The 21,154-nt window shown below is 39.7% G+C and overlaps 1 protein-coding gene and 1 pseudogene across 3 annotated transcripts; one reads left to right on the plus strand and one right to left on the minus strand.

Moving 5' to 3' along the window:
• Positions 1–892: 892 nt before the first annotated feature.
• On the plus strand, positions 893–10,301 carry LOC113076536 (Fc receptor-like protein 5). Of its 3 annotated transcripts, XM_026249233.1 has the most exons (13): positions 893–928; positions 1,644–1,679; positions 2,444–2,716; positions 2,789–2,923; positions 3,106–3,276; positions 5,641–5,922; positions 6,665–6,907; positions 7,969–8,229; positions 8,393–8,665; positions 8,891–9,025; positions 9,191–9,361; positions 9,502–9,783; positions 10,099–10,301. In XM_026249233.1, the coding sequence occupies exons 1-13, from the start codon at positions 898–900 to the stop codon at positions 10,230–10,232; spliced, it is 2,427 nt and encodes an 808-aa protein (XP_026105018.1). In that variant the 5' UTR covers positions 893–897; the 3' UTR covers positions 10,233–10,301. The 3 variants fall into 3 exon arrangements, with proteins under 3 accessions (XP_026105018.1, XP_026105019.1, XP_026105020.1); XM_026249234.1 differs by lacking the exon at positions 7,969–8,229; XM_026249235.1 differs by lacking the exons at positions 7,969–8,229; positions 8,393–8,665.
• Positions 6,723–21,019, minus strand: LOC113076537 (hsp70-binding protein 1-like; annotated as a pseudogene).
• Positions 21,020–21,154: the final 135 nt, after the last annotated feature.

The raw sequence follows: 21,154 nt of genomic DNA on the forward strand, positions 1-21,154 counted from the left end.
TTGATTAAAAAATAAATAAAATAAAAAAAACAATAAAAAACAAACAAACAATTTTGGGTCACCAACCAAAAAAACTAGGTTAATCAACATTTTAAAAGCTACCTCCACCTTCTGCCATCTAAGGAGAAAAAGATGCAGTGTTTTTCTGTTAGTCCATAAATGCCTTTATATAGGCATATGAATACATTTGTTATTGTAAACGATCACACATACATGGTTTCACTAAGAGGAACTGAAATCATAATCATAAAATTTTTAATGCACACCCTTGTCTTTGTGCATGAATATTAAACTGTATTCACATGTATAAATATATCAGTCAAACTAAAGACCATCAGTGTCAGAAAGTGATAGATAGATAGATAGATAGATAGATAGATAGATAGATAGATAGATAGATAGATAGATAGATAGATAGATAGATAGATAGATAGATAGATAGATAGATAGATAGATAGATAGATAGATATGAGCTCATGTTTGTGGTTTGGTTTGTTCTCTGTCAGCTCCACCACACTAACCAGTGAAGGAGGAGCAACAGTTGTTCACTTTATTTCCATATTAATACATAATTATAAATACAGCTATTACCACCATAACAATAAAGTGGCTTGTTTATGAAACACACCAAAATATATATTTTTTCATAATAGCAAATAATTATTGTCCAATTTGATACTGAATCAAACAATTCTGTAGAAAATCTTTAGAAAAGTTTGACATTTTGTGAAAATTTTACAAGATTAAAAAAATATATATAATGATTTTCTGTCACACAAAGTACATTTGTTTGTCTTGTATCTGTGCTGATGTTTTCTAAAGATCGACTGCAGGTTTCAGGAAGTCTTGAGACTTTAACAGTCTGTGTCTTTAACTGTCTGTCATCATTTGGTCAGTATGGTGCTCCCTCAACTTCCTCTTGTGCTCTGTGAGTATTATTCTCTCTATGTATTTCATCTATTTTAATATGTTGATTACTATTATATTCTAAAAAGGATCAAGTTATTTAATGTTTCTAGATTTTTTTTTCTTTTCTCGCTGCTCTCTGAGTTTCAAGTCCAGTCGAGGAAATCCTGTAAGAGTGAGAGATGATTTTGAGAGAGGAAGTGTGCAGTTAGTGCTGTTTGTGAACAGAAATACACTTGTGTTGTAGATCAGTGTGTTTGTTCAATCTTTCAGTTTTGTGCTTTGTTGAATCAGTTCTGTTGGTTTGTTTTACACTTATTGTCGCTGTTGCTGTCATATTCACTAGTACACAGTTAGTAAGAGTTTGTCTTTGTTCTCGTTCCCTAAACAGTTCTCTGCTGTGACCAAATCTATAAAATACCAGTCAGATGTTTTCATGTTTATCTGGACTCATATACAGTCCCCCCACACAATATCTTGATATGTTTTAATCTTTATAAAAACATTTGGAATATATTTTAAAGATTTAAAAGCTTCAACTTTTAAAGACAAGTTCCTTAAAACTGAAATTCTCTCAAAACTCAGAAAGAACACACTATTTTTGTAGTTTTCAATCTGAAATATTTTAACTGGATTACACGTGTACAGATGTCATCAGCTTTAGAGCAGTTATAAGATGCTGTAAAATACACAGCTGACCATGTTCACACTGTAATGAGTTTCTCTTTGTGTTTTAGTGCTGATTTCAAACATTCACTCTGCACAAACTGAAGGTGAGTCAATTTGATTCATGTATTTCATCACATATGACTGATTCTACAGTAACTGTGTGTAGAAGTCGTGGCCTAGTGGTTAGAGAGTTTGACTCCTAACCCTAAGGTTGTGGGTTTGAGTCTCGGGCCAGCAATACCATAGCCCCTTTCACACTGCCATTCTGGCAAATACACGGGTAAAGTGTTCCAGCAATTGTTTCCGGGTCACTAGATTTTGCACTTTCACACTGCCAGTGATTACCCGGGATATGTGCGTGCTTTCAAACACAACCCGTAAAGATGAGGTGTCCTTGAGCAAGGCACTGAACCCCCAACTGCTCCCCCAAAAGGTGCTGCAGCATAAATGGCTGCACACCGCTCCGTGTGTGTGTTCACTGCTGTGTGTGTGTGCACTTTGGTTGGTTAAATGCAGAGCATGAATTCTGACTATGGGTCACCATACTTGGCTGTTTGTCACGTCACTCACTCAAATCAACTGAGAATTACTTACATTTGATTATGCTTTTAAATGCACTACATCTCTGTAATAATTTAGTAGATTTTACAGAGAGAAATAAGATCTTCTGTTGGACAACTTTTACAACTTATGTTTTCAAATTCCCATTTAATTATAGACTTGTAGTAAATTGACTGATGTTTTATACATGTCTATAAGTTATAGAGAACAACACTTCAGTCTCATCTGCTTTATGTTTTACAATCTGTGTTCATCTAGACAGAAAATGCAGCAGCACATATATTCATTGTGAATTGTTGTTGTACAGAAAGACCAAAAGCCAAAGTGAGCATTAAACCTGATCAACATGTATTCAGAGGAGAGACAGTCACTCTCAGATGTGACATTGATGGTGAAGGAGTCACTAGCTGGAAGTACAGCTGGTATAAAGACGGTTCAGACAGTGTTTTCAGTGAACTACAGGAACACACATTCAGTTCTGCTAATGAGTCTGACGCAGGTAAATACTCCTGTTATGGAGCAGAGTTAGGAGGATCACGAACATCAAACATCAGTGATGAAGTTACACTGACAGTATCAGGTGAGTTTGATCAACGCTTCATCAACACACACAAGTTTAACATGTTATTAATGAGTGATTTCTGTATTTCAGATAGACCCAGAGCAGTTTTAAGTGTTTCTCCACAGAAGTGGTTGACTGAAGGAGATCCAGTGACTCTGATCTGTGAGGTTAAAGACTCCTCTACAGGCTGGACATTCAGCTGGTTCACTCTAACTGTTTCATCAGGTAAGACATAGTGTGCTTCATGTGATAACATCTGAATGAACTGGTTTCAGAAAAAATATGACAGAGTTTAAAAATAATAAATCTAAATACATTGATTATACCAACAAAGGTATTTTATCATTTACTCATGTAAAAATGACTGACCATTTCTTGAGGTAACTGCACATTCTCACTTTAAACAGATTACAGAAATCGTTATCAGATTCTCTCAGACAGCAGCAGAGGAGCTGGAGGAAACTACACGGTCAGTTCTGCTGCTCTAAATCACACAGGAGTTTATATGTGCAGCGCAGAGAGAGAAAAACCACCCTATTACACATGGTACAGCAATGAACAACTACTATGGGTCACTGGTGAGTCAGGAATAACAGATCGTGTTTTTTTTCACCTTAATGTAAGAGCTCTTTCACTTAAGTTGTGTCCTCTAAAATAGTCACAATTGGATATTTGCAATTTGTTATTTAGATATTAATGCAGTGTATTAAAGTTAAAGCAGCAGAAGGTACTATTTACAAAGCGGGCTTTGACGGTTAATTATATATACGAAAGCAGGAGATATTACATATAGATTTTTCAGGATTCTTTGCTGAATAGAAAGTTCAAAATAACAGCATTTGAAATATGATTAATTTCTTTATACTGGCACTTTTGAATTGTAATATGGTTATGGTTTCCATTTAAAAAATGAAGCACAACTGTTTCCTATAATGATATAAAAAAAAAAAAAAATCAACTGCATAGTACAAAGTAATCCAAACAGAACTGGAAATATTGTATATGTCTTCACCTAAATTGCATATGCAGGTTTTTAAAGACATCTTGTGTGAATAAAAAATATATATATATATGTTTATTCTGGCCAGTGTGGCAATAGTAAGGCAGAAGCATACGTGGTTGTCTACACTTTATGAAAGAAAACTAATTTGGCAAACAAAAAACATTTGATGTTCGATCGATAGATAGGTCGTTCGTTCGTATGGCGCACACACCTTGCCAAAATCAAATGGCTGAATCAATCATACAAGTTTATTATACTTATTTTTAATATATTTTTTGCATCAATATCTGTGTTCATTTATAAAATAAAATGAATACAAAAAAAACTCCAAGTGTCATTTTAGGGGGTGGCCGTGGTCCCCCCTGGCCCCAAGACACCCCTCGCTGCAGACTGTAGAGAAGTGACATCATGTACCTACGTCAGGTATGTGTTTACCGTGCATGCACAAAGTGACGTATGGTTTGTCTATAACACGCATTCGCCTAACGTGATGAGAGATCATGTGTGTGTCATTTGCATTGCCTGATGGCGTTAGGTGTTTTAGCATCATGTGTGACGTGACATCATTAAAAAGCATGCGCATACTTAGTAGAATACTCTAATAAAATGTTAAAGTGTTAAAGAACGCTAAGGTGGAAAAAAATAAGGGAAAATCAACTATAACAACACTGATAGTCGAATCTTATGTTTGGGGGTGGGCCAAAATACATTGAGTCAAGTCAGACATTCAACAATCATAATTAATGATGTTAACACACAGGAAAAATGTGTAACAAATGCCTTGCAGATACAAACGGGGTAAATAATGCTTTTATGTTTTGATTAAAAGATAGTTAACACTGAACGTCAGCGAAACCCTAACAATTCACATTTTTTACAATAGTGCTCTCATTATAAAGTTATCCTATATGACAGTAGTTATAAATGTTCTGCATTTCTGTTTTGAGCTGCGCGCGCTGAAGATGATGCATTCGATAGCAAATTTTTAATCAATGGGATTTTTAACGGGTTGTAGTTACTGCCTCTACTATTTATTTATTTAAAGTTTATTTAACAGGGACCATACAAGCAAATATAGTTACAATACAAAGCCTGTAACTGATGTGCAGCATATAGAGTTTATAGCTAGTGCTAATTTTCAACTCCTGTCCCTGGTTGGGCATTTCTAAGAACATTATAAAACAAATATACATAAAAACAAGAAATACTACAAAACTATATATATATATATATATATATATATATATATATATATAGATATAGATATAGATATATATATATATATATATATAGATATAGATATAGATATAGATATAGATATACACATATATACACATACACACATACACACACACACACACATACATAATCATACACAATTATAACAACAATTAAAAATGTATACAATTTTGATTTGTCTTTAGCCACAGCTTAATCCTGGAAGTGAACTTTTTGAAGTCAGATATGGCCTTATTATCAGATACTAGCAGACACTAGCAGACCAAACTAATCACTTTAACCTTGACTACAGCGAAAATGTAAAACAAGTAATTCTAATGGTGGAAAATTTACATAGAAAAATTAAATGTAACTATTATGGCACATTTACATAAGTGTATTGAGGGAAAATAATCCATTAGGTGAAATTTTTTTTTTTAAATATTTTGATCACTATAATAAAGATTCCGTCTTATAGTTAAATATAAATAAATAATATAACACAGTATTTGGTGTGCTTGCTGACAGCGTAATGACAAATATATTCATGTGTAATTTTGTTTAAGAAGTTTTTAATAGAAATACTCTTTGATGACTTATGGATTTTCAGATATTAGAATTGTCATATTTTAATGAAAAGCTGCTTTGAAACAGTGTACATTGTGTAAAGTGTTAAATCAATAAAACTGTCTTAATTTCTGAACTGTGATTGTCTTCTCAGGTGTTTCTCTTCCAGTCTCTCTGATCATCAGTCCCAACAGAACTCAACACTTCACATCTGTCTCTCTCTCTCTGAGCTGTGAGGACCAGAGTAACTCTGATAGATGGACAGTGAGAAGATACATAGACATTTGGGGTCTGGAAGATTGTTCATCATCTCTGTGGGGATCACAAACAGGATCTACATGTACAATCAACTCCACCAGAACATCAGACACTGGAGTGTACTGGTGTCAGTCTGAATCTGGAGAGAACTATCATCCTGTTAATATCACTGTACACCGTGAGTCTGTTTCTTTGTTCATTCATTTCTCAAAGCCCTTGTTTTATGTGTCAGATTTAAAAAGCCGGATTGTGATTTTGATTCAATCACACATACAATCTTATTCCTAAATGTCAATGAATCCACGAGACCAGAGCTACTGAAGTTCAGAGGCCAAGCGGACCGCATTTAAACTACATAAAACATGAAGAGTCACAGATTACAATTTACATCATCAGACTTTATTTTGGACAATATTTGCAGATTTACTGATTTAGAAATACAGTTTATTAATTATTTAAGTCTTGCTTGTTCTTGTCATATTTATAATAAAATAACCCTGAGCATGAAACATTTTATTCATACTCAAAGAGAGTATTGAACAAACTAAACTTCTAACATTATATTAACTATATTTTGTATTAATATTTTATTTTTAAATAGATATCATTATTCTCTCACCATTATTCTGAAAAAAAGTCAATTAAACAAAATAACTAGTATAATAATAACAGAGTTTGTAGTAAAAATTGCTGCAGTCCATTTATAAAATACAATATTCAGCAAATTGATAAAAATAAGTTAAACAAATGATTCATAACTCATAACTTAATGACTTACATTTTGTAAGGTGTCTCTAAGTAAAATGCATTATTATTATTATTATTATTATTATTATTTATTTATTTATTTATTTTAATCACATTGTTTATGTAATCATATTCTTGCTATGTGTCCGCTCATGTTGTCTCTGTTTGTGTAGTTGGTGTGATTCTGGAGAGTCCTGTTCATCCTGTGACTGAAGGAGATTCTCTGACTCTACGCTGTTTATATAAATATTCAGCTTCATCAATCCTCAGAGCTGATTTCTATAAAGATGGATCACTCATCCAGAATCAAACTCCAGAGATGATCATCTCTACTGTCTCAAAGTCACATGAGGGTTTCTACTACTGCAAACACCAAGAGAGAGGAGAGTCACCCAAGAGCTGGATCTCAGTCACAGGTGAGACTGTACATCAATAAACACTGCTGAAATATTCCTCTGTAATTTATAGATGTTAATTGCTCTTATATTATGATTAGGATAAAGCGATTTAGTGTTCCTGATTTTTTTATTTTCTCGCTGCTCTCTGAGTTTCAAGCCCAGCTCTAGTCGAGGAAATACTGTAAGAGTGAGAGATGATTTTGAGAGAGGAAGTGAGCAGTTAGTGCTGTTTGTGAAGGGAAATACACTCTGTTGTGTTGTAGATCAGTGTGTTTGTTCAGACATTCAGTTATTTCTCTGTTTGTGTTCAGACTGTTGACTTGAACAGTTTTCTGCTGTTATGGAAAGAGATGGGGAAAATTGATACAACAGTTTTTATTGATATTTTCTTTGGCGACAATGTATCTGTGTACAGTACACCAAGTATTGATTATTTAAATATAAGTTTTAAAATAAATATAGAAATAGAGATTCCTGGGCGAGTGATTCAGCACCACAAATTGTTCAAGTTCAAATTCTACACAACAACACTTTATTGTAGCAACAAGCTACACAACCAGTCTTCAGCTCCCAGATATTCAGTGTTGTAGCAAGACCATCTGTTCTGTGAACAAACATGACATAAACACAATAGAACAAATGAAGTCTGAGATTTTCAGTGAAATCTGACCAAACACAAATGAAGTCTGATTATTAATCAGCCTCCATCCCTGTTATACTTGGTAGCTCCACCTGTTGGTCAGAAACTAATTTATCCAGTTTTTTTACATTTTAACATAAACTGCTTTACCTTTGCAAAACTTTAGTGACTGATGAGTCTCAGTGACTGCTGCAGGTGCTGTGGCACAATGTGTTGAGCTTCGGGTTGTTGATTTGAATGCCTAAGAGTGAAATTAAATCTCTGTTGTCCTTAACTCTTCGAATTGTCTCAAGTGAATGTAGCCATTATTCAGCTAATTGCCGCTAGCAGCTATATTTCTTCCATTGTCTATGAAATTAAAATGCACTGATGATGTACTAGTGAGAGATCTGCTGAAAAACATTCACAACTCACACTCCCAGTGAACTTATATTGACAGATATTCCCAAACCAACTCTGACTGTTGAGCCACAGAGTTCACTGTTCACTGGTTACTCAGTTACTCTGAGATGTGAGGTGGATCAAATATGGGTTAGATGGGTGTTTATCTGGAGAAAAGGCTCAAACACTGAATCTACTGAAGCTGCAACTAAAACAATCAATTCAGTGACAGTCTCTGATGGAGGAGAGTACAGGTGCAGAGCACAAAGAAGAAGACTTTACACAAATTACAGTGAACCAGTAACAGTGACAATAAACGGCAAGTATTTTTGAACACTGACACTGAACAAGTGACTATAACAGTTCTAAAGAACAACACTTCAGTCTAACTTGATTTAGCATGTGTTTTACAGTAAAGTAAACTGTGTTTATACTGTAAAAACAACACATTATATTCATTGTGGATTGTTGTCATTGTACAGAAAGACCAAAACCCAAAGTGAGCATTAAACCTGATCAACATGTATTCAGAGGAGAGACAGTCACTCTCAGATGTGACATTGATGGTGAAGGAGTCTCTAGCTGGAAGTACAGCTGGTATAAAGACGGTTCAGACAGTGTTTTCAGTGAACTACAGGAACACACATTCAGTTCTGTTACTGAGTCTGACGCAGGTAAATACTCCTGTTATGGAGCAGAGAGAGGAGGATCACGAACATCACACATCAGTGATGAAGTTACAATGACAGTATCAAGTGGGTTCGATCATCTCTTCATAAACACACACAGTTTAACATGTTATTAATGAGTCTTCTTCTTCGAATCCATTGCAATTTCAGATGTCATTCTGCCAGTCTCTGGCGCAGGTCACAGCTGATGGAGTCAGTTTAGCCAGATCCTGGGGGCTGCACTGGGGGGCGTTTTCACACTCCAGTAGGCTAGGTGGGACATTTTATTAATGAGTGATTTCTGTATTTCAGATAAACCCAGAGCAGTTTTAAGTGTTTCTCCACAGAAGTGGTTGACTGAAGGAGATCCAGTGACTCTGATCTGTGAGGTTAAAGACTCCTCTACAGGCTGGACATTCAGCTGGTACACTGTAACTGTTTCATCAGGTAAGATATAATGTGATTCATGTGGTGTAAATCAGCTAGTGTTACTCAAGACAAAATTGTTTTTTAAAGCTGCACTAGGGTATTTTGGCATCTCTATCTATTCTATCTAATGTCTGTTCTGTGTGTTTGGGATCTCTATCTAAATTCTATTTTCACTATTTAAAGACCACAGAAATCTTTATAAGCTGCTCTCAGACAGCAGCAGAGGAGCTGGAGGAAACTACACGGTCAGTTCTGCTGCTCTAAAACACACAGGAGTTTATATGTGCAGAGCAGAGAGAAGAAAACCAGTCTATAACACAACCTACAGCAACAAACAGCCACTATGGGTCACTGGTGAGTTCAAATAGCAGTAGGAATCACATTTTCCTTGACCTTTTCATAGGTTGATATACTCTAAAAATATACTTCAAGTATCAGAATTCAAAACTTCCTCAGTCCACAGTATGTTTGAGAAGAATTGATTGTCTTCTCAGGCGTTTCTCCTCCAGTCTCTCTGATCATCAGTCCCAACAGAACTCAACACTTCACATCTGTCTCTCTCTCTCTGAGCTGTGAGGACCAGAGTAACTCTGATAGATGGAGAGTGAGAAGATACACAAACAATGAGCGGCTGGAAGATTGTTCATCATCACACTGGGGATCACAGACAGGATCTACATGTACAATCAACTCCACCAGAACATCAGACACTGGAGTGTACTGGTGTCAGACTGAATCTGGAGAGAACTATCATCCTGTTAATATCACTGTACACTGTGAGTCTGTTTCTGTATTCATTCATTTCTAAGGCAGTTTACAATCAATACATGAAACAGGTTGATTAAATAACTATATCTAGTAATATAGAGTTATATCTGTGCTACTGGGACTTGAAATCGAATTATTAGACAAAATTAAGCTCTTTCAATAAATTAAAGACAGATCCATCTCATTTTTAGAACTAGAGACTTTAGCTTTTTTAACTCAGTAAGCAGTTGCTCAGCTGTGTCCTAGTGATCAGAACACCATAAAAACATATGCTCTCGTTCAGATAAAGTGCTTGATAAAGTGTTTGTGTCTCTCTTTTTCAGCGTCTCATTCAGAATCTCAGATCTCTGTCCTCCACACACTCAGTTCTGTACTGACAGTTTGTCCATATCTGATAGTGACAGTCGTGCTGATCTTCAAATGCTGCAGGATGAGAGGCCTAATGGTTAGAGGGTAGAACTCCCAATCGAAGGGTTGTGAGTTCTAGTCTCGGGCCGGACGGAATTGTGGGTGGGGATAGTGCATGTACAGCTCTCTCTCCACCTTCAATACCACGACTTAGGTGCCCTTGAGCAAGGCATCGAACCCCCAACTGCTCCCCGGGCGCCGCAGCATAAATGGCTGCCCACTGCTCCGGGTGTGTGCTGTGTGTGTGTGTGTGTGTGTGTTCACTGCTCTGTGTGTGTGCATTTCGGATGGGTTAAATGCAGAGCACAAATTCTGAGTATGGGTCACCATACTTGGCTGAATGTCACTTCACTTTTTATAATCATATTTTACTGATCAACAATGATTATTATCATTAAAGGTACAATTCGTAAAATATTTGCAGTAAAATATCCATAAACCTTTTGTCCAGCTGATTACTAAAAATATCTCTAATGTTCTAAACCACTTGTAAATCATGAGAAAATTCCCATTAAAAACAGTGACACGGGGCAGTGCAGTCGCCTGTCAATGTCGTTTGTTGCACATTCGACTTGAAGCAGCGTTGCGCAGAATGATCACTCATCCGTTAAATCCAGGATTTATCTTTCCGTCTGATTGATGGCCCTCATCGGTTGGGTAGAAGACAACAAATACCATCATTCCACGCTCCTTCTTAGCGTCATCAAACCACGCGATTGTTATTGTTTTGGTAGTGCGCCCTCTAGTGGCAGGTCCTACAACCTGTACCTTTAATGCTGTCTGGCTGAATGTATATGTGGTCAATTTTAACATTTGTGTTTGTGTGCATGCATCACTGTCCTCCTTTGCCTTGCAGCTAATGGTTGTTAGATTCAACATGAACCGGAACTTCAAACCCTCGGACTTCTGAGTGAAACAGGATATTCAACAAGAAAACATGTAGAGCAAAACTTGATTTTACTCTGCATTGCATACATTTTCTTCTTTGTAGTTGCTAAAGAATTATCTGATTTATGTTAATAAAAACAGTGACTCAACTAAACTGTTTGTTCATAAAGTTTTGGAAGCTTATCTTACATTACTGCTTTTCAGTTTTATTGTACCATAAACTTCAACGTTTAATGTTTTTATTTTGTTCTGCTTAAATATTGTAATCTAGTTCAATCTTTTACAGTATAAGTATTAGTACAACCATGTTATGTAGCCTCTGTGACGTTTGCCTGCTTTACAACCACATGAACATGCAATTTGTAAGCATTTTTATTCATTATTCTTTAGTGTATTCTTTATTCATGACTTGTATTGTTACAATGTTCTGCAACTTTTATTATTTTCTTTTTCTTTTCTTTTTTTAATAAAAAGCAGTGCCTTTTAAAATATTGTGGAGCTGATGCTTTGTTAAAATACTCTTGCAGTGTCACAGTAAAAACAAGAGAACCATGACCTATGAGCCAATCAGGTTAAACGTCAATTATTATACTGTAATCTACATTAATTATTACAGTTAGAATGCACATAGAAATAATACCAGAAAAAATAAAACAATTCCTGAATATTAATTTCTCGTATCCACAGCTAAAGAATGCACATGAGCATATACTGTTATTCTGAATGGTGTATGAAAATGTTGCATACTATTGTTCACTTGGTAAGAATTGTTAGTTGTGGTCATGTTTTGTTGGTTTTTAATTGCTACTGAACATGAACACATGGTGTCAAAAGATGAATGTGTGTTTAGATTTGTGAAACTCAAGAATAGTGTTAATAGTTCTGAGAAATCCTTTAGAAAATGGTGTTACATTTGTGAAGTTTGGCTTATATAATGAATTCTAGTGTCTAAATTGTAATAAGGATAGATAAACTTTTAACATGTTGATCAACAGTAATATTGATGCCTCTCAAGCATCACTTATTAAAGTGTTGGAAAAGGAAAGGAAGGACTTGACTTGTGGTAACCCATACTCAGAATTTGTGCACTGAGCCAGTGTCACAACACAGGCCTGGAGGGGGCTGAATGAGGATGAGCTGAAGTCAAGCAGAGTCAAGACCAAGGAACAGACAGAGTCTGGAGGAGGTGATGGGAAGAGGGAGGCTGGTGTAGAACACAGAAGATTCTGAGCTGGGCAGAACGAGCGAGGATGCAGGAGCTTCTGGAGGCTCAGAAGATGCAGGAGACTAATGTCAAGTTCAGACTGCACGATTTTCAAAGTAGTCGGGTCACTGTTCTTTTCACACTGCATGACTATCTTGGCCAGCATTCAGTTGCTGCTGTATTCACACTGCATAATGGATCGGTGACAGATGGTTTCACACTGCATGAGTTTACAATGGGAAGAATAGCTTGTCTGGCATGCAAACTACGTTCCCTTTCAGTCGGTCACGTTCTACATTACATCAGAAAGAGACTGACAAACGGGGTCTCACTTAAGAGCCCAATCACCTTTGAGTGGTAACAAAATGAGCCAATGGTACACAGTATACATTGGTCTGCAGGAGCATTTCGAGCTCCGCCCTGCTGTGTGGGTGTATAAGAAGCAGTGCAAGCAACTCGCATTCAAGCTTTCGCTTCGGAGCCGAGCGCGTCACTTGCTGTTTTCACCAGGGTGTTTACAAACGAGTCAGCTGGTATAGGTGTGACGGCGCGATTCAGCTTATATTCAGCGATACATCTGAGTTTCCTGCCTTCAGCTTTCGCGTTCCCCTTGGCACTTCAGCACCACTGAAAGAGGTTTTTATTTTTTTAAAAGAGTATATGGGTTGAGTTTGCATCTTTTTAAAGATGTCATTCCGCCCGTGTGTTTCTGGGTGCAGTCATTACATGGCTCTTCATGGATCGCTGTGTCACACATCTCGGCATTAAGATCAAGACTTGATTACCTTAAAAGGTATAAAGTCCTCTCTGCCACACCCCATTCTAGTGCCTCTTCTAGTTAGAAGGCTACTTTGGCTGGTGACCAGGGTGATCTGAAGGTTACCGTGTGGGCTTCCCTGACAAGCCAGCCTCCCCGGAATCACCCCCTCACAAACGCTGCAGCCGGTTGAGTTTCCGGATTAGTTTGCTGGACCCTCTCCTTCTCTTGACATCTCATTCGGGGCTCGTGAGGAAGACCTAATGTCGATCGCTGCATCACAAGGCAGGCATGGGTCCTCAGGAGATGAGGATTCAGCTGCGTTGCCTCCCTCAGGAGTGCCAGCGTTGCCCGAGTCTGATCCCAAGCTGACGACCATGACGGCAGAGCGGCTATGCTGGGGTATGCTGGGATTCCCCCAGTGAAGTGTTCTTTTGCGATGCAATTGTGTCCTCAGAGCACCTCCCAAGCTTCCCTCCAAGGCATGTAAGTTCTCATTCACGCTTGTGGCCAAGGCTTACAGAGATGCAGGTCAGGCTGCTTCTGCCCTGCAAGCCATGGCCATCCTTTAGGTCTACCAGGCCAAGGTGCTCAAAGAGCTGCACGTGGTAGTGCTGACTCAGGGGTTTTGCAGGAGGCGCACACAGCTACATACCCCGCTCTCCCAGTGAAGAAAGTTATTGCGCACTCCTTGGGTCAGGTGATGTCCACTTTGGTGGTCCAGGAGCGCCACCTATGGCTAAACCTGGTAGACATGAGGGATGATCGGATTCAGCTTCTTAACTCCCCGGTCTCCCAGGCTGGCCTCTTCGGTGACGCGCTGAAAAATTTCTGCCTCCCAGATGCAGTCTGAGGCCATCAAGCAAATTCTGCCCCATCGGCACCATAAGGGCAGCGCAGCCCATCTCTGCCCCTAAACCTGTGTCAAGCCAAGCGGGATTCCTGAGATGGGTGGCCTGGAGTTGGGGATGTCAGCTCATCAGGAGATGGTAGCAGTAACACTCCTTTCCCCGGAGGAGGGCCGGGGAAGAATCCTTTGTTTCCTTTTTTTCACCTCTAGCCCCTCGGGCCAGTGGTACCCAAACCTTCATTAAAAGAGCTGTTTCCTCTACTTCCAGTTCCCAAGAGGCCATGGGCTACAGTTGGCAACGTGCTTCCTACCTGCTTTCTTTCCCCTCTCCCCTTGCCAGTTTCCACACAGAGCGGAACGAGGTGTCCATATCCTCAACTACCTCGATGACTGGCTGATTCTAGGTCACTCTGGAGTGTGGTTGTGTGAGGACAGGGATCTGGTGCTCAGACACCTTGCCCGTCTGGGTCTTCAGGTCAACTGCGAAAAGAGCAAATTCTCCCTCATGTAGAGGATCTCTTTTCTTGCAATGGAAATAGTCTCGGTTGCCATGTTCGCGCAGCTTAGGAACAAGCGCGCACAGTCACTGCTGAATTGCCTGAATTGAGTCAATTCAAGGGCAAGAGAGTGTTTCCACTGAAACTGAGGCTCCTGTGGCATATGGCATCTGCAGCGGCAGTCATACCGATCGGGTTACTCCATATGAGACCGCTTCAGCACTGGCTTCACGACCGAGTGAGCGTCACTCCGGCCTGCCTCCGAACCTTCACCCTGTGTTTGGACCTTTCATTTCTATGGGCTGGCCCAGAACCAGTGTCCAGACATGTTGTGGTGTCAACAGATGCCTCTGCCATGGGCCGGGGTGCCATATGCAACGGGCATGCTGTGTCAGGTTCCTGGACAGGACCCTGACTTCAGTGGCATGTCAGTTGCCTCGAGTTGCTAGCAGTACGGTTTGCTCTGCACCGTTTCAGGGCCCTGCTGAAGGACGTTCTGGTCCATAGGGCCAACACTGCGACTGTAGCATACATCAACTGTCAGGGCGGTCTACGCTCCCGTTGCATGTCTCAACTTGGTCACCATCTCCTCTTGTGGAGTCAGAAGCATCTGAGGTCGCTTCGTGCCATTCACATCCCGGGCAGGCTCAATCGTTCAGCTGACGAGCTTTCACGTCAACAATCTCACCCTGGGGAATAGAGACTCCAACCACAGTCGGTTCAGCTGATTTTGAAATGCTTCGAAGATGCTCAGGTAGACCTTTTTGCCTCTCCAGAAATTCCCACTTCCAGTTGTTTTACTCCCTGACCAAGGACACCCTTGGCACAGGGCGCTTCTGGTGCTCAGCTGGCCGCTAGGCCTGAGCAAGTATGCGTTTTTCCCCTTAAGCCCCTTTCACACTGCCATTCCGGCAAATACAGGGGTAAAGTGTTCCTGTAATTGTTCCCTGGTCGCTAGATTTGGCACTTTCACACTGCCAGTGATGACCCGGTATATGTGCGTGCTTTCACACACAACCCTTGAAGATCCCGTAACGACACGTGACATCAGCGCGTGACGTGTAATGTACGAGTCGACAAAGCTTGGCACGTTATACTTTAACTGAAGCAAGCAAACGATCTCTGCGTCAGCGCGGAAAGTGAGGAACTAACTGATCTCTGCTTCATTACAGTTTGCACATATGTTTTCGTCGCGAATGTTGATCTTCCTTCATAACAACCGGTAAAAAAGTCGCGCGATAACGCGCGTCATCACTTCGATACCGAATTAGATCTGGCTTTTGTTCACACAGCCTCGTTCCGGATCGATTACCGCAATGTTACTATGTCCCCGACCCGGGTTCGATTCGGTAATCAATTCCGGGACGTGGTTGCTTTCACACAGAAGGCGACCAGGCAATGTTACGGGAATATTGCGGGTCCGACGTGCAGTGTGAAAGGGGCTTTAGTGAGCCTTCTTGCACAGACGTTGTGCGAGATTAGGGAGGAAGGAACAGGCCCTCATGGCTGCACCTTTTTGGCCTGTCTTTTGTTGTTCTTTATGTCGTGAAGATCCCTGGAGATGCCCGATAGGGTCAGTGCTTTCCTTTGTGGCAACCATTTTGGCTCACCATGACCCTGTTGATGGTAAGTCTCTTGGGAAGCATGATCAGGTCATCAGGTTTCTGAGAGGGGCAAGGAGGCTCAATCCACCTCAACCTCATCAAGTTCCCTCTTGGGACATGGCAGTGGTTCTGTTGTGCCCAAAGTTTCAACCACGACGTCTGGAGATCAGGTGGTGAATGATATTGTCCTGGCTTATCAGGCTCAAGACCTGCCATGCCCCCTAGGGGTGAGAACTCAATCAACTAGGATCAACAAGATTTTATAATCTCTGCATAGAGCCCGTCTTCTCCCAGGTACTTGCCCCTTCGCGACAGTAAGGACCTGCTCGGTGTTAATCCTCTTGCTGCACCATTCCACTCCACGGACTGGATGCGTGTGCTCCTCAGATGAGTTCCTAAGTTCAGAACCCTGGGTTCCTCCCGTCCACCCCTTTTCTGGGCAATCCCACATGTGTATTCCACAGTTAGTCTCTTGGTAGCGTGTCTTTCACTTGGCAAGCACCTTGCCAGCTCTGTCGTTGAAACATCCACCCTGCGGGCTGGGTACCTCAGCTGGAATATGCTACAGAGGGCATTCTGTGTCAGGTATAGGCCCTCACTCATGCAGGGTGCTATCACTCACATGGGTCACTGGAAGACAGAAATTTGGGGGTTTGTAAGGGACCCCATTCAGTCTCTTTCTGACGTAACCTTGAACGTGACCGACTGAAAGGGAACATCTAGGTTACATATGTAACCATTGTTCCCTGGACAAGGGAACGGAGACGTTACATCCCTATGCCACATCGCTGTTCCACTGAATGGCCGGGTCACTGGGCTCAGCTTCTCAGCGAAGACTTGAATGTGAGTCGCTTGCGCTGCTCCTTATACACCCACACAGTGGGGTGGAGCTCGCGATGCAAATCCTGCAGACCAAGGTACACTGTGTACCATTGGCTCGTTTTGTTACCACTCAAAGGTGATTGGGCTCTCGGGCGAGACCCGATTCGTCAGTCTCTTTCTGAGGTAACGTCTCCTTTCCCTCCTTCAGGGAACAAGGGTTGCGTATATAATCTAGATGTTTCACATTCAAACACACATGAGAAGCGACAAGGAGACAACACAATATCACTTGTGCAAGACTGGAGTTCTCACGTGAGACTGGGATTATTATTAAAATTGGTAGCCCACAATAAGCTTGCAATACAAATTGCCTGTGTGCTGATTTGCAGCGAAGACAAGAAAAAGAAAAGAAGCCATGCTTGCCTAGGGATGAGCCTTTCCGAATGAAACAGGGTGTCTCTGTGTCTGCAGTGGGCTCAGGCATAAGCTCTATGCAAAGACTGCATCCCGGCACTTGTTCCAGTCTAAGACAACGCAAGTATTGTACATTTAACTAAACGAAACAGGTTTAGTATAAGCTATAGACCCTGTTATAAATGGTGCTGATGGTTTTATTCAGGTGGGTAATGGACTCTTTTCATAGCTTCATTCTCTCATTTTCCTGATGGTTTCATCCATCAAATCTCATTTGCCCTTTCCCCTGTATGAGTGATTGTTTGTTTATTAGACTAGTTTGTGTTAGTGTTTAGTTAATAAAACTATTGTGCACAAATTACATGAGTTTCTGATTCTGCCTTGCAAATAAATGTCCCTTTACAATTTTGATCCTTGCTTCAAGCTCTTAATGCATTATTAGGCTACTGTAAGAAGGTTGTTTTCTGTGGCCAGTGGCCACGAAAATATCCTTTCTTAGAGTTGAAATGTTCACAGCAGAGAATTGTTTGGGGGATGAGAACAAAAACAGACTCTTACTAACTGTGTACTAGTGAATATAACAGCAACAGTGATAATAAGTGTAAAACAAACCAACAGAACTGATTCAACAAAGCACAAAACTGAATGTCTGAACAACACACTGATCTACAACACAACAGAGTGTATTTCTCTTCACAAACAGCACTAACTGCACACTTCCTCTCTCAAAATCATCTCTCACTCTTACAGTATTTCCTGGACTAGAGCTGGGCTTGAAACTCAGAGAGCAGCGAGAAAAGGGAAAAACACACACACACAAACTTGTTAATTTGTATAATATAATAGTAATCAACACTCAGATCTTTATAAACACCATGACAGAGTCAAGACGCACAAATGTACCTCATGTGTGACACAAAATCTTTTGATGTCTTTGATTGTGGGATATTCTGTGCGCAGTTGTGTGGTTGGAACTCAGCTGGCTTATTTCTCCGGTTAGAAAGAACTTCAGTTACTCCAGAGTTAACATGTCCAATATCAATGTTTATTTGTGTGAATATGCACAAAATGTGGTTTCTGTCAGAGAACAAATGAAGATGATAAATATACATGTTATAATATGAAATGAGAAATGACAGATGCAAAGATAAAACAGATGCAAAAATGTAATAATTATTAAAATGCTGGTCAGAGACTAAATAAATATTTACATTGACACACATGACAAGCAACGCTCTTATACAAATAAATAAGCATTTTTAATGGCAAATAAACAAATAATTTGTCGTATACGTGAGGATTACAGCTATGGTATTTATATCGATGCAATCATTTTCCTGAGGTAAAATAAACTGAATTACGCTATGACACACTCTGAAACACATCTACTATGATAATAAATGTTATTACTTACGGAGATATTAACGCACAGCAATACCACACAAAGGAAAACATACTTTAAAGGAATAAAGCCAGGGAAACTTCGTATCAAACTACTATGCTGGATGCTGTCGAACTGAAAACTTTTGCGCATGCACCAGACAAGTCTGGACAAGTTCGACTCGCGCATGTGTGAGGCAGGGAATTTTGTACATTGATAATCTTGTAACATGTTTTCAAAAAAATGTCAAAGCTGTTGTAAAGATTTTCTACAGACATTTTGTCAAGAATCATTCAGTAACACATTGAACAATATTTATTTGCTATAATGGAAAGTTATGTTCTGGTGTGTTTAATGAACAAGTAAAATGGAAGAAGACTTTAATGGATCTTTATTGTTATGGTGGTAATAGCTGTATTTATACTTATACTCTTTTAATTTCTCTCTTGAACAGAGAAGGAACTCAAACTCAGGTCACTTCTTAAGTGTTGACTGATCACTGCGTAGCAGGAATCACCAATAAGACCACAGCAATCCATTCCTGTCGTCCTGCGGTGGCCCTCGGAAATAAGCCACTAGTAAACATTCACAAAACTCCAGCTCCTCCTGCAGGAAAGAAAATTTGTCAAAATTTAAGTCAAAACAAAACATTATTCACAACCCATTATACTGGCAAAATGTGACATGTGAACCAGAATATTCAATAAACCAACGGAGGAAAATGCTTAAGTTAATTGGGAACTGACTGGTTCAGTATTATTTACATAAATTACAGTATTTCATTAAAATTTTGAATTTAAATTGTAAAATAAACACCCATTTTGATTTAATGTGGATTTTAAAATATTAGATTAGAACATGAATGTGAGAGTGAAGAACAAAGTAGAGTAATGAGAAACAGATAAAACATTAGTTTACCAGGCTCTCCTCTCACCCCCTGAGGTCCTGCAGTCGTTGGTTGAGCAGTTCCACCAAGCCAAGAGATGAATCTCTGCAATCGCTCACACTGCAGGGAGAGTTCTCAACCAGACTACGATTATATGTTGAAAAAACTGTCAGAAACCAAGTCTCATCAGCATACTGCAGTTTTGTTTTCATCGTGCAAGGGAAGCCACTAATGTAATCATTTTCAAATAAATTTCTTGCACCCCAGAGCGAGCAGACAAAGCACAGTAAATATCTCAAATTATTCACATTGACTCTTTTACCACACAAATCAAAAACCACCTCAGTAAGCATAAAAACATTGTGAATTAAGTTATTTCTTTTTTTTATTCTGCATTTCCATCACTTGTTTCTGACGCGATTCTTCAAAATGTGCATAAAAACTGGGTGATGGAAACAGTTACTCATACAAACTGGACTCTAGATGGTCTAACAGACCAGAATCAGCACTACCTTTGTGTTCTGGATGACTGGTCAGAAGGTTTAACAGAAGGAAGGCTGATTTAGTTCTCAGTTTCTCACTGTCTGACTGCATCCCCCTCATCAGCACTGAAAAGCCATCATGTGACAGGAAGTCCCGCAGACCTGCTTCCTGTTCACAGGCTTTACCTGCAAGAGAAATTAGTTAAAGATTATTAATTCCAGATATAGTAAAGAGGAGACTTGCTTCGGGAAGCTTTTCAATAAAAAAAAAACAACAAAAAAAAAAAAACAATGTTTGGTCACCAACTAGGTTTTCTTTCATTAATAATTGTGTGGATTATTTTATATCAGTCAGCAGCGCCCCCTGGTTGAGCGGGTAGAACTGCACCTCTGGCATGTTCTGAGCACAGCTGACAGTGAGCTGAGCCGCCCTCCATTGAACCCCAGCTCGGAGTGACAGAGACACCGGGACATACACAAATCCAGACCACCCAGCTTCTTCAGATCTGGAAAACACACTGAGAAGTAATGCACGTGTTAGGATGCACATTACAAGAAGACAACAAGAGGGTTTGAAGAGCAAACACACACACACACACACACACACACATACAAACACACACACACACACCGCTTGCATTGTCCAAGTTCTCACAGAGCTCAGAAAGCATTTCCAGCACCTCCTCTCACTCATCCTCCTCCTCCTCTTCCTCACTCCCTCTCTCCTTGCATTAATCTCTACACAGCACTTCCAAACAGCGTTTCATCTGCTCGACCTCGATCTGTCCTTTACTACAAGAGCTCCTCTCAGAAAAATCCTCTAGAAAGTTGGATAAGAGAAAGCAATATAATATGCAACACTAACATCAATATAACAGCATACACTTGTAAATCTGTGAGATTGCATGGTGGCTGGCGCTACTGTTTTGTCAACCACTTGCATCAGGTGTTCTCATGGAGCTGGATCTTGAGAAGCAGATCCGGCCTCCACAGCCATCTGAAGCACACCTTACAAATTACAGGGGTGATGCCTGTCTCCACCTTCTGTCATCTAAGGAGAAATAGATTCATCACACATCAGTGTTTTTCTGTTAGTCCATAAATGTTTTTTTTTTTTAAATAGGTCCAATAAATGCATTCATTATTAACACTTTGTAAAGACAAATGATAGTCACAAAATCACATT

This window comes from Carassius auratus, unplaced genomic scaffold (genome assembly GCF_003368295.1).
Source record: "Carassius auratus strain Wakin unplaced genomic scaffold, ASM336829v1 scaf_tig00020682, whole genome shotgun sequence".
NCBI lineage: Eukaryota > Metazoa > Chordata > Actinopteri > Cypriniformes > Cyprinidae > Carassius > Carassius auratus.

What these genes read in the sequence shown, in the direction of transcription:
- LOC113076536 (XM_026249233.1), top strand. Translation starts at nt 898, where the DNA reads ATGGTGCTCCCTCAACTTCCTCTTGTGCTCT. An exon ending in ACAGCCACTATGGGTCACTG is followed by an intron (nt 9,362 to 9,501) that starts GTGAGTTCAAAT and finishes TTGTCTTCTCAG; the next exon opens with GCGTTTCTCCTCCAGTCTCT. An exon ending in TGTTAATATCACTGTACACT is followed by an intron (nt 9,784 to 10,098) that starts GTGAGTCTGTTT and finishes TCTCTTTTTCAG; the next exon opens with CGTCTCATTCAGAATCTCAG.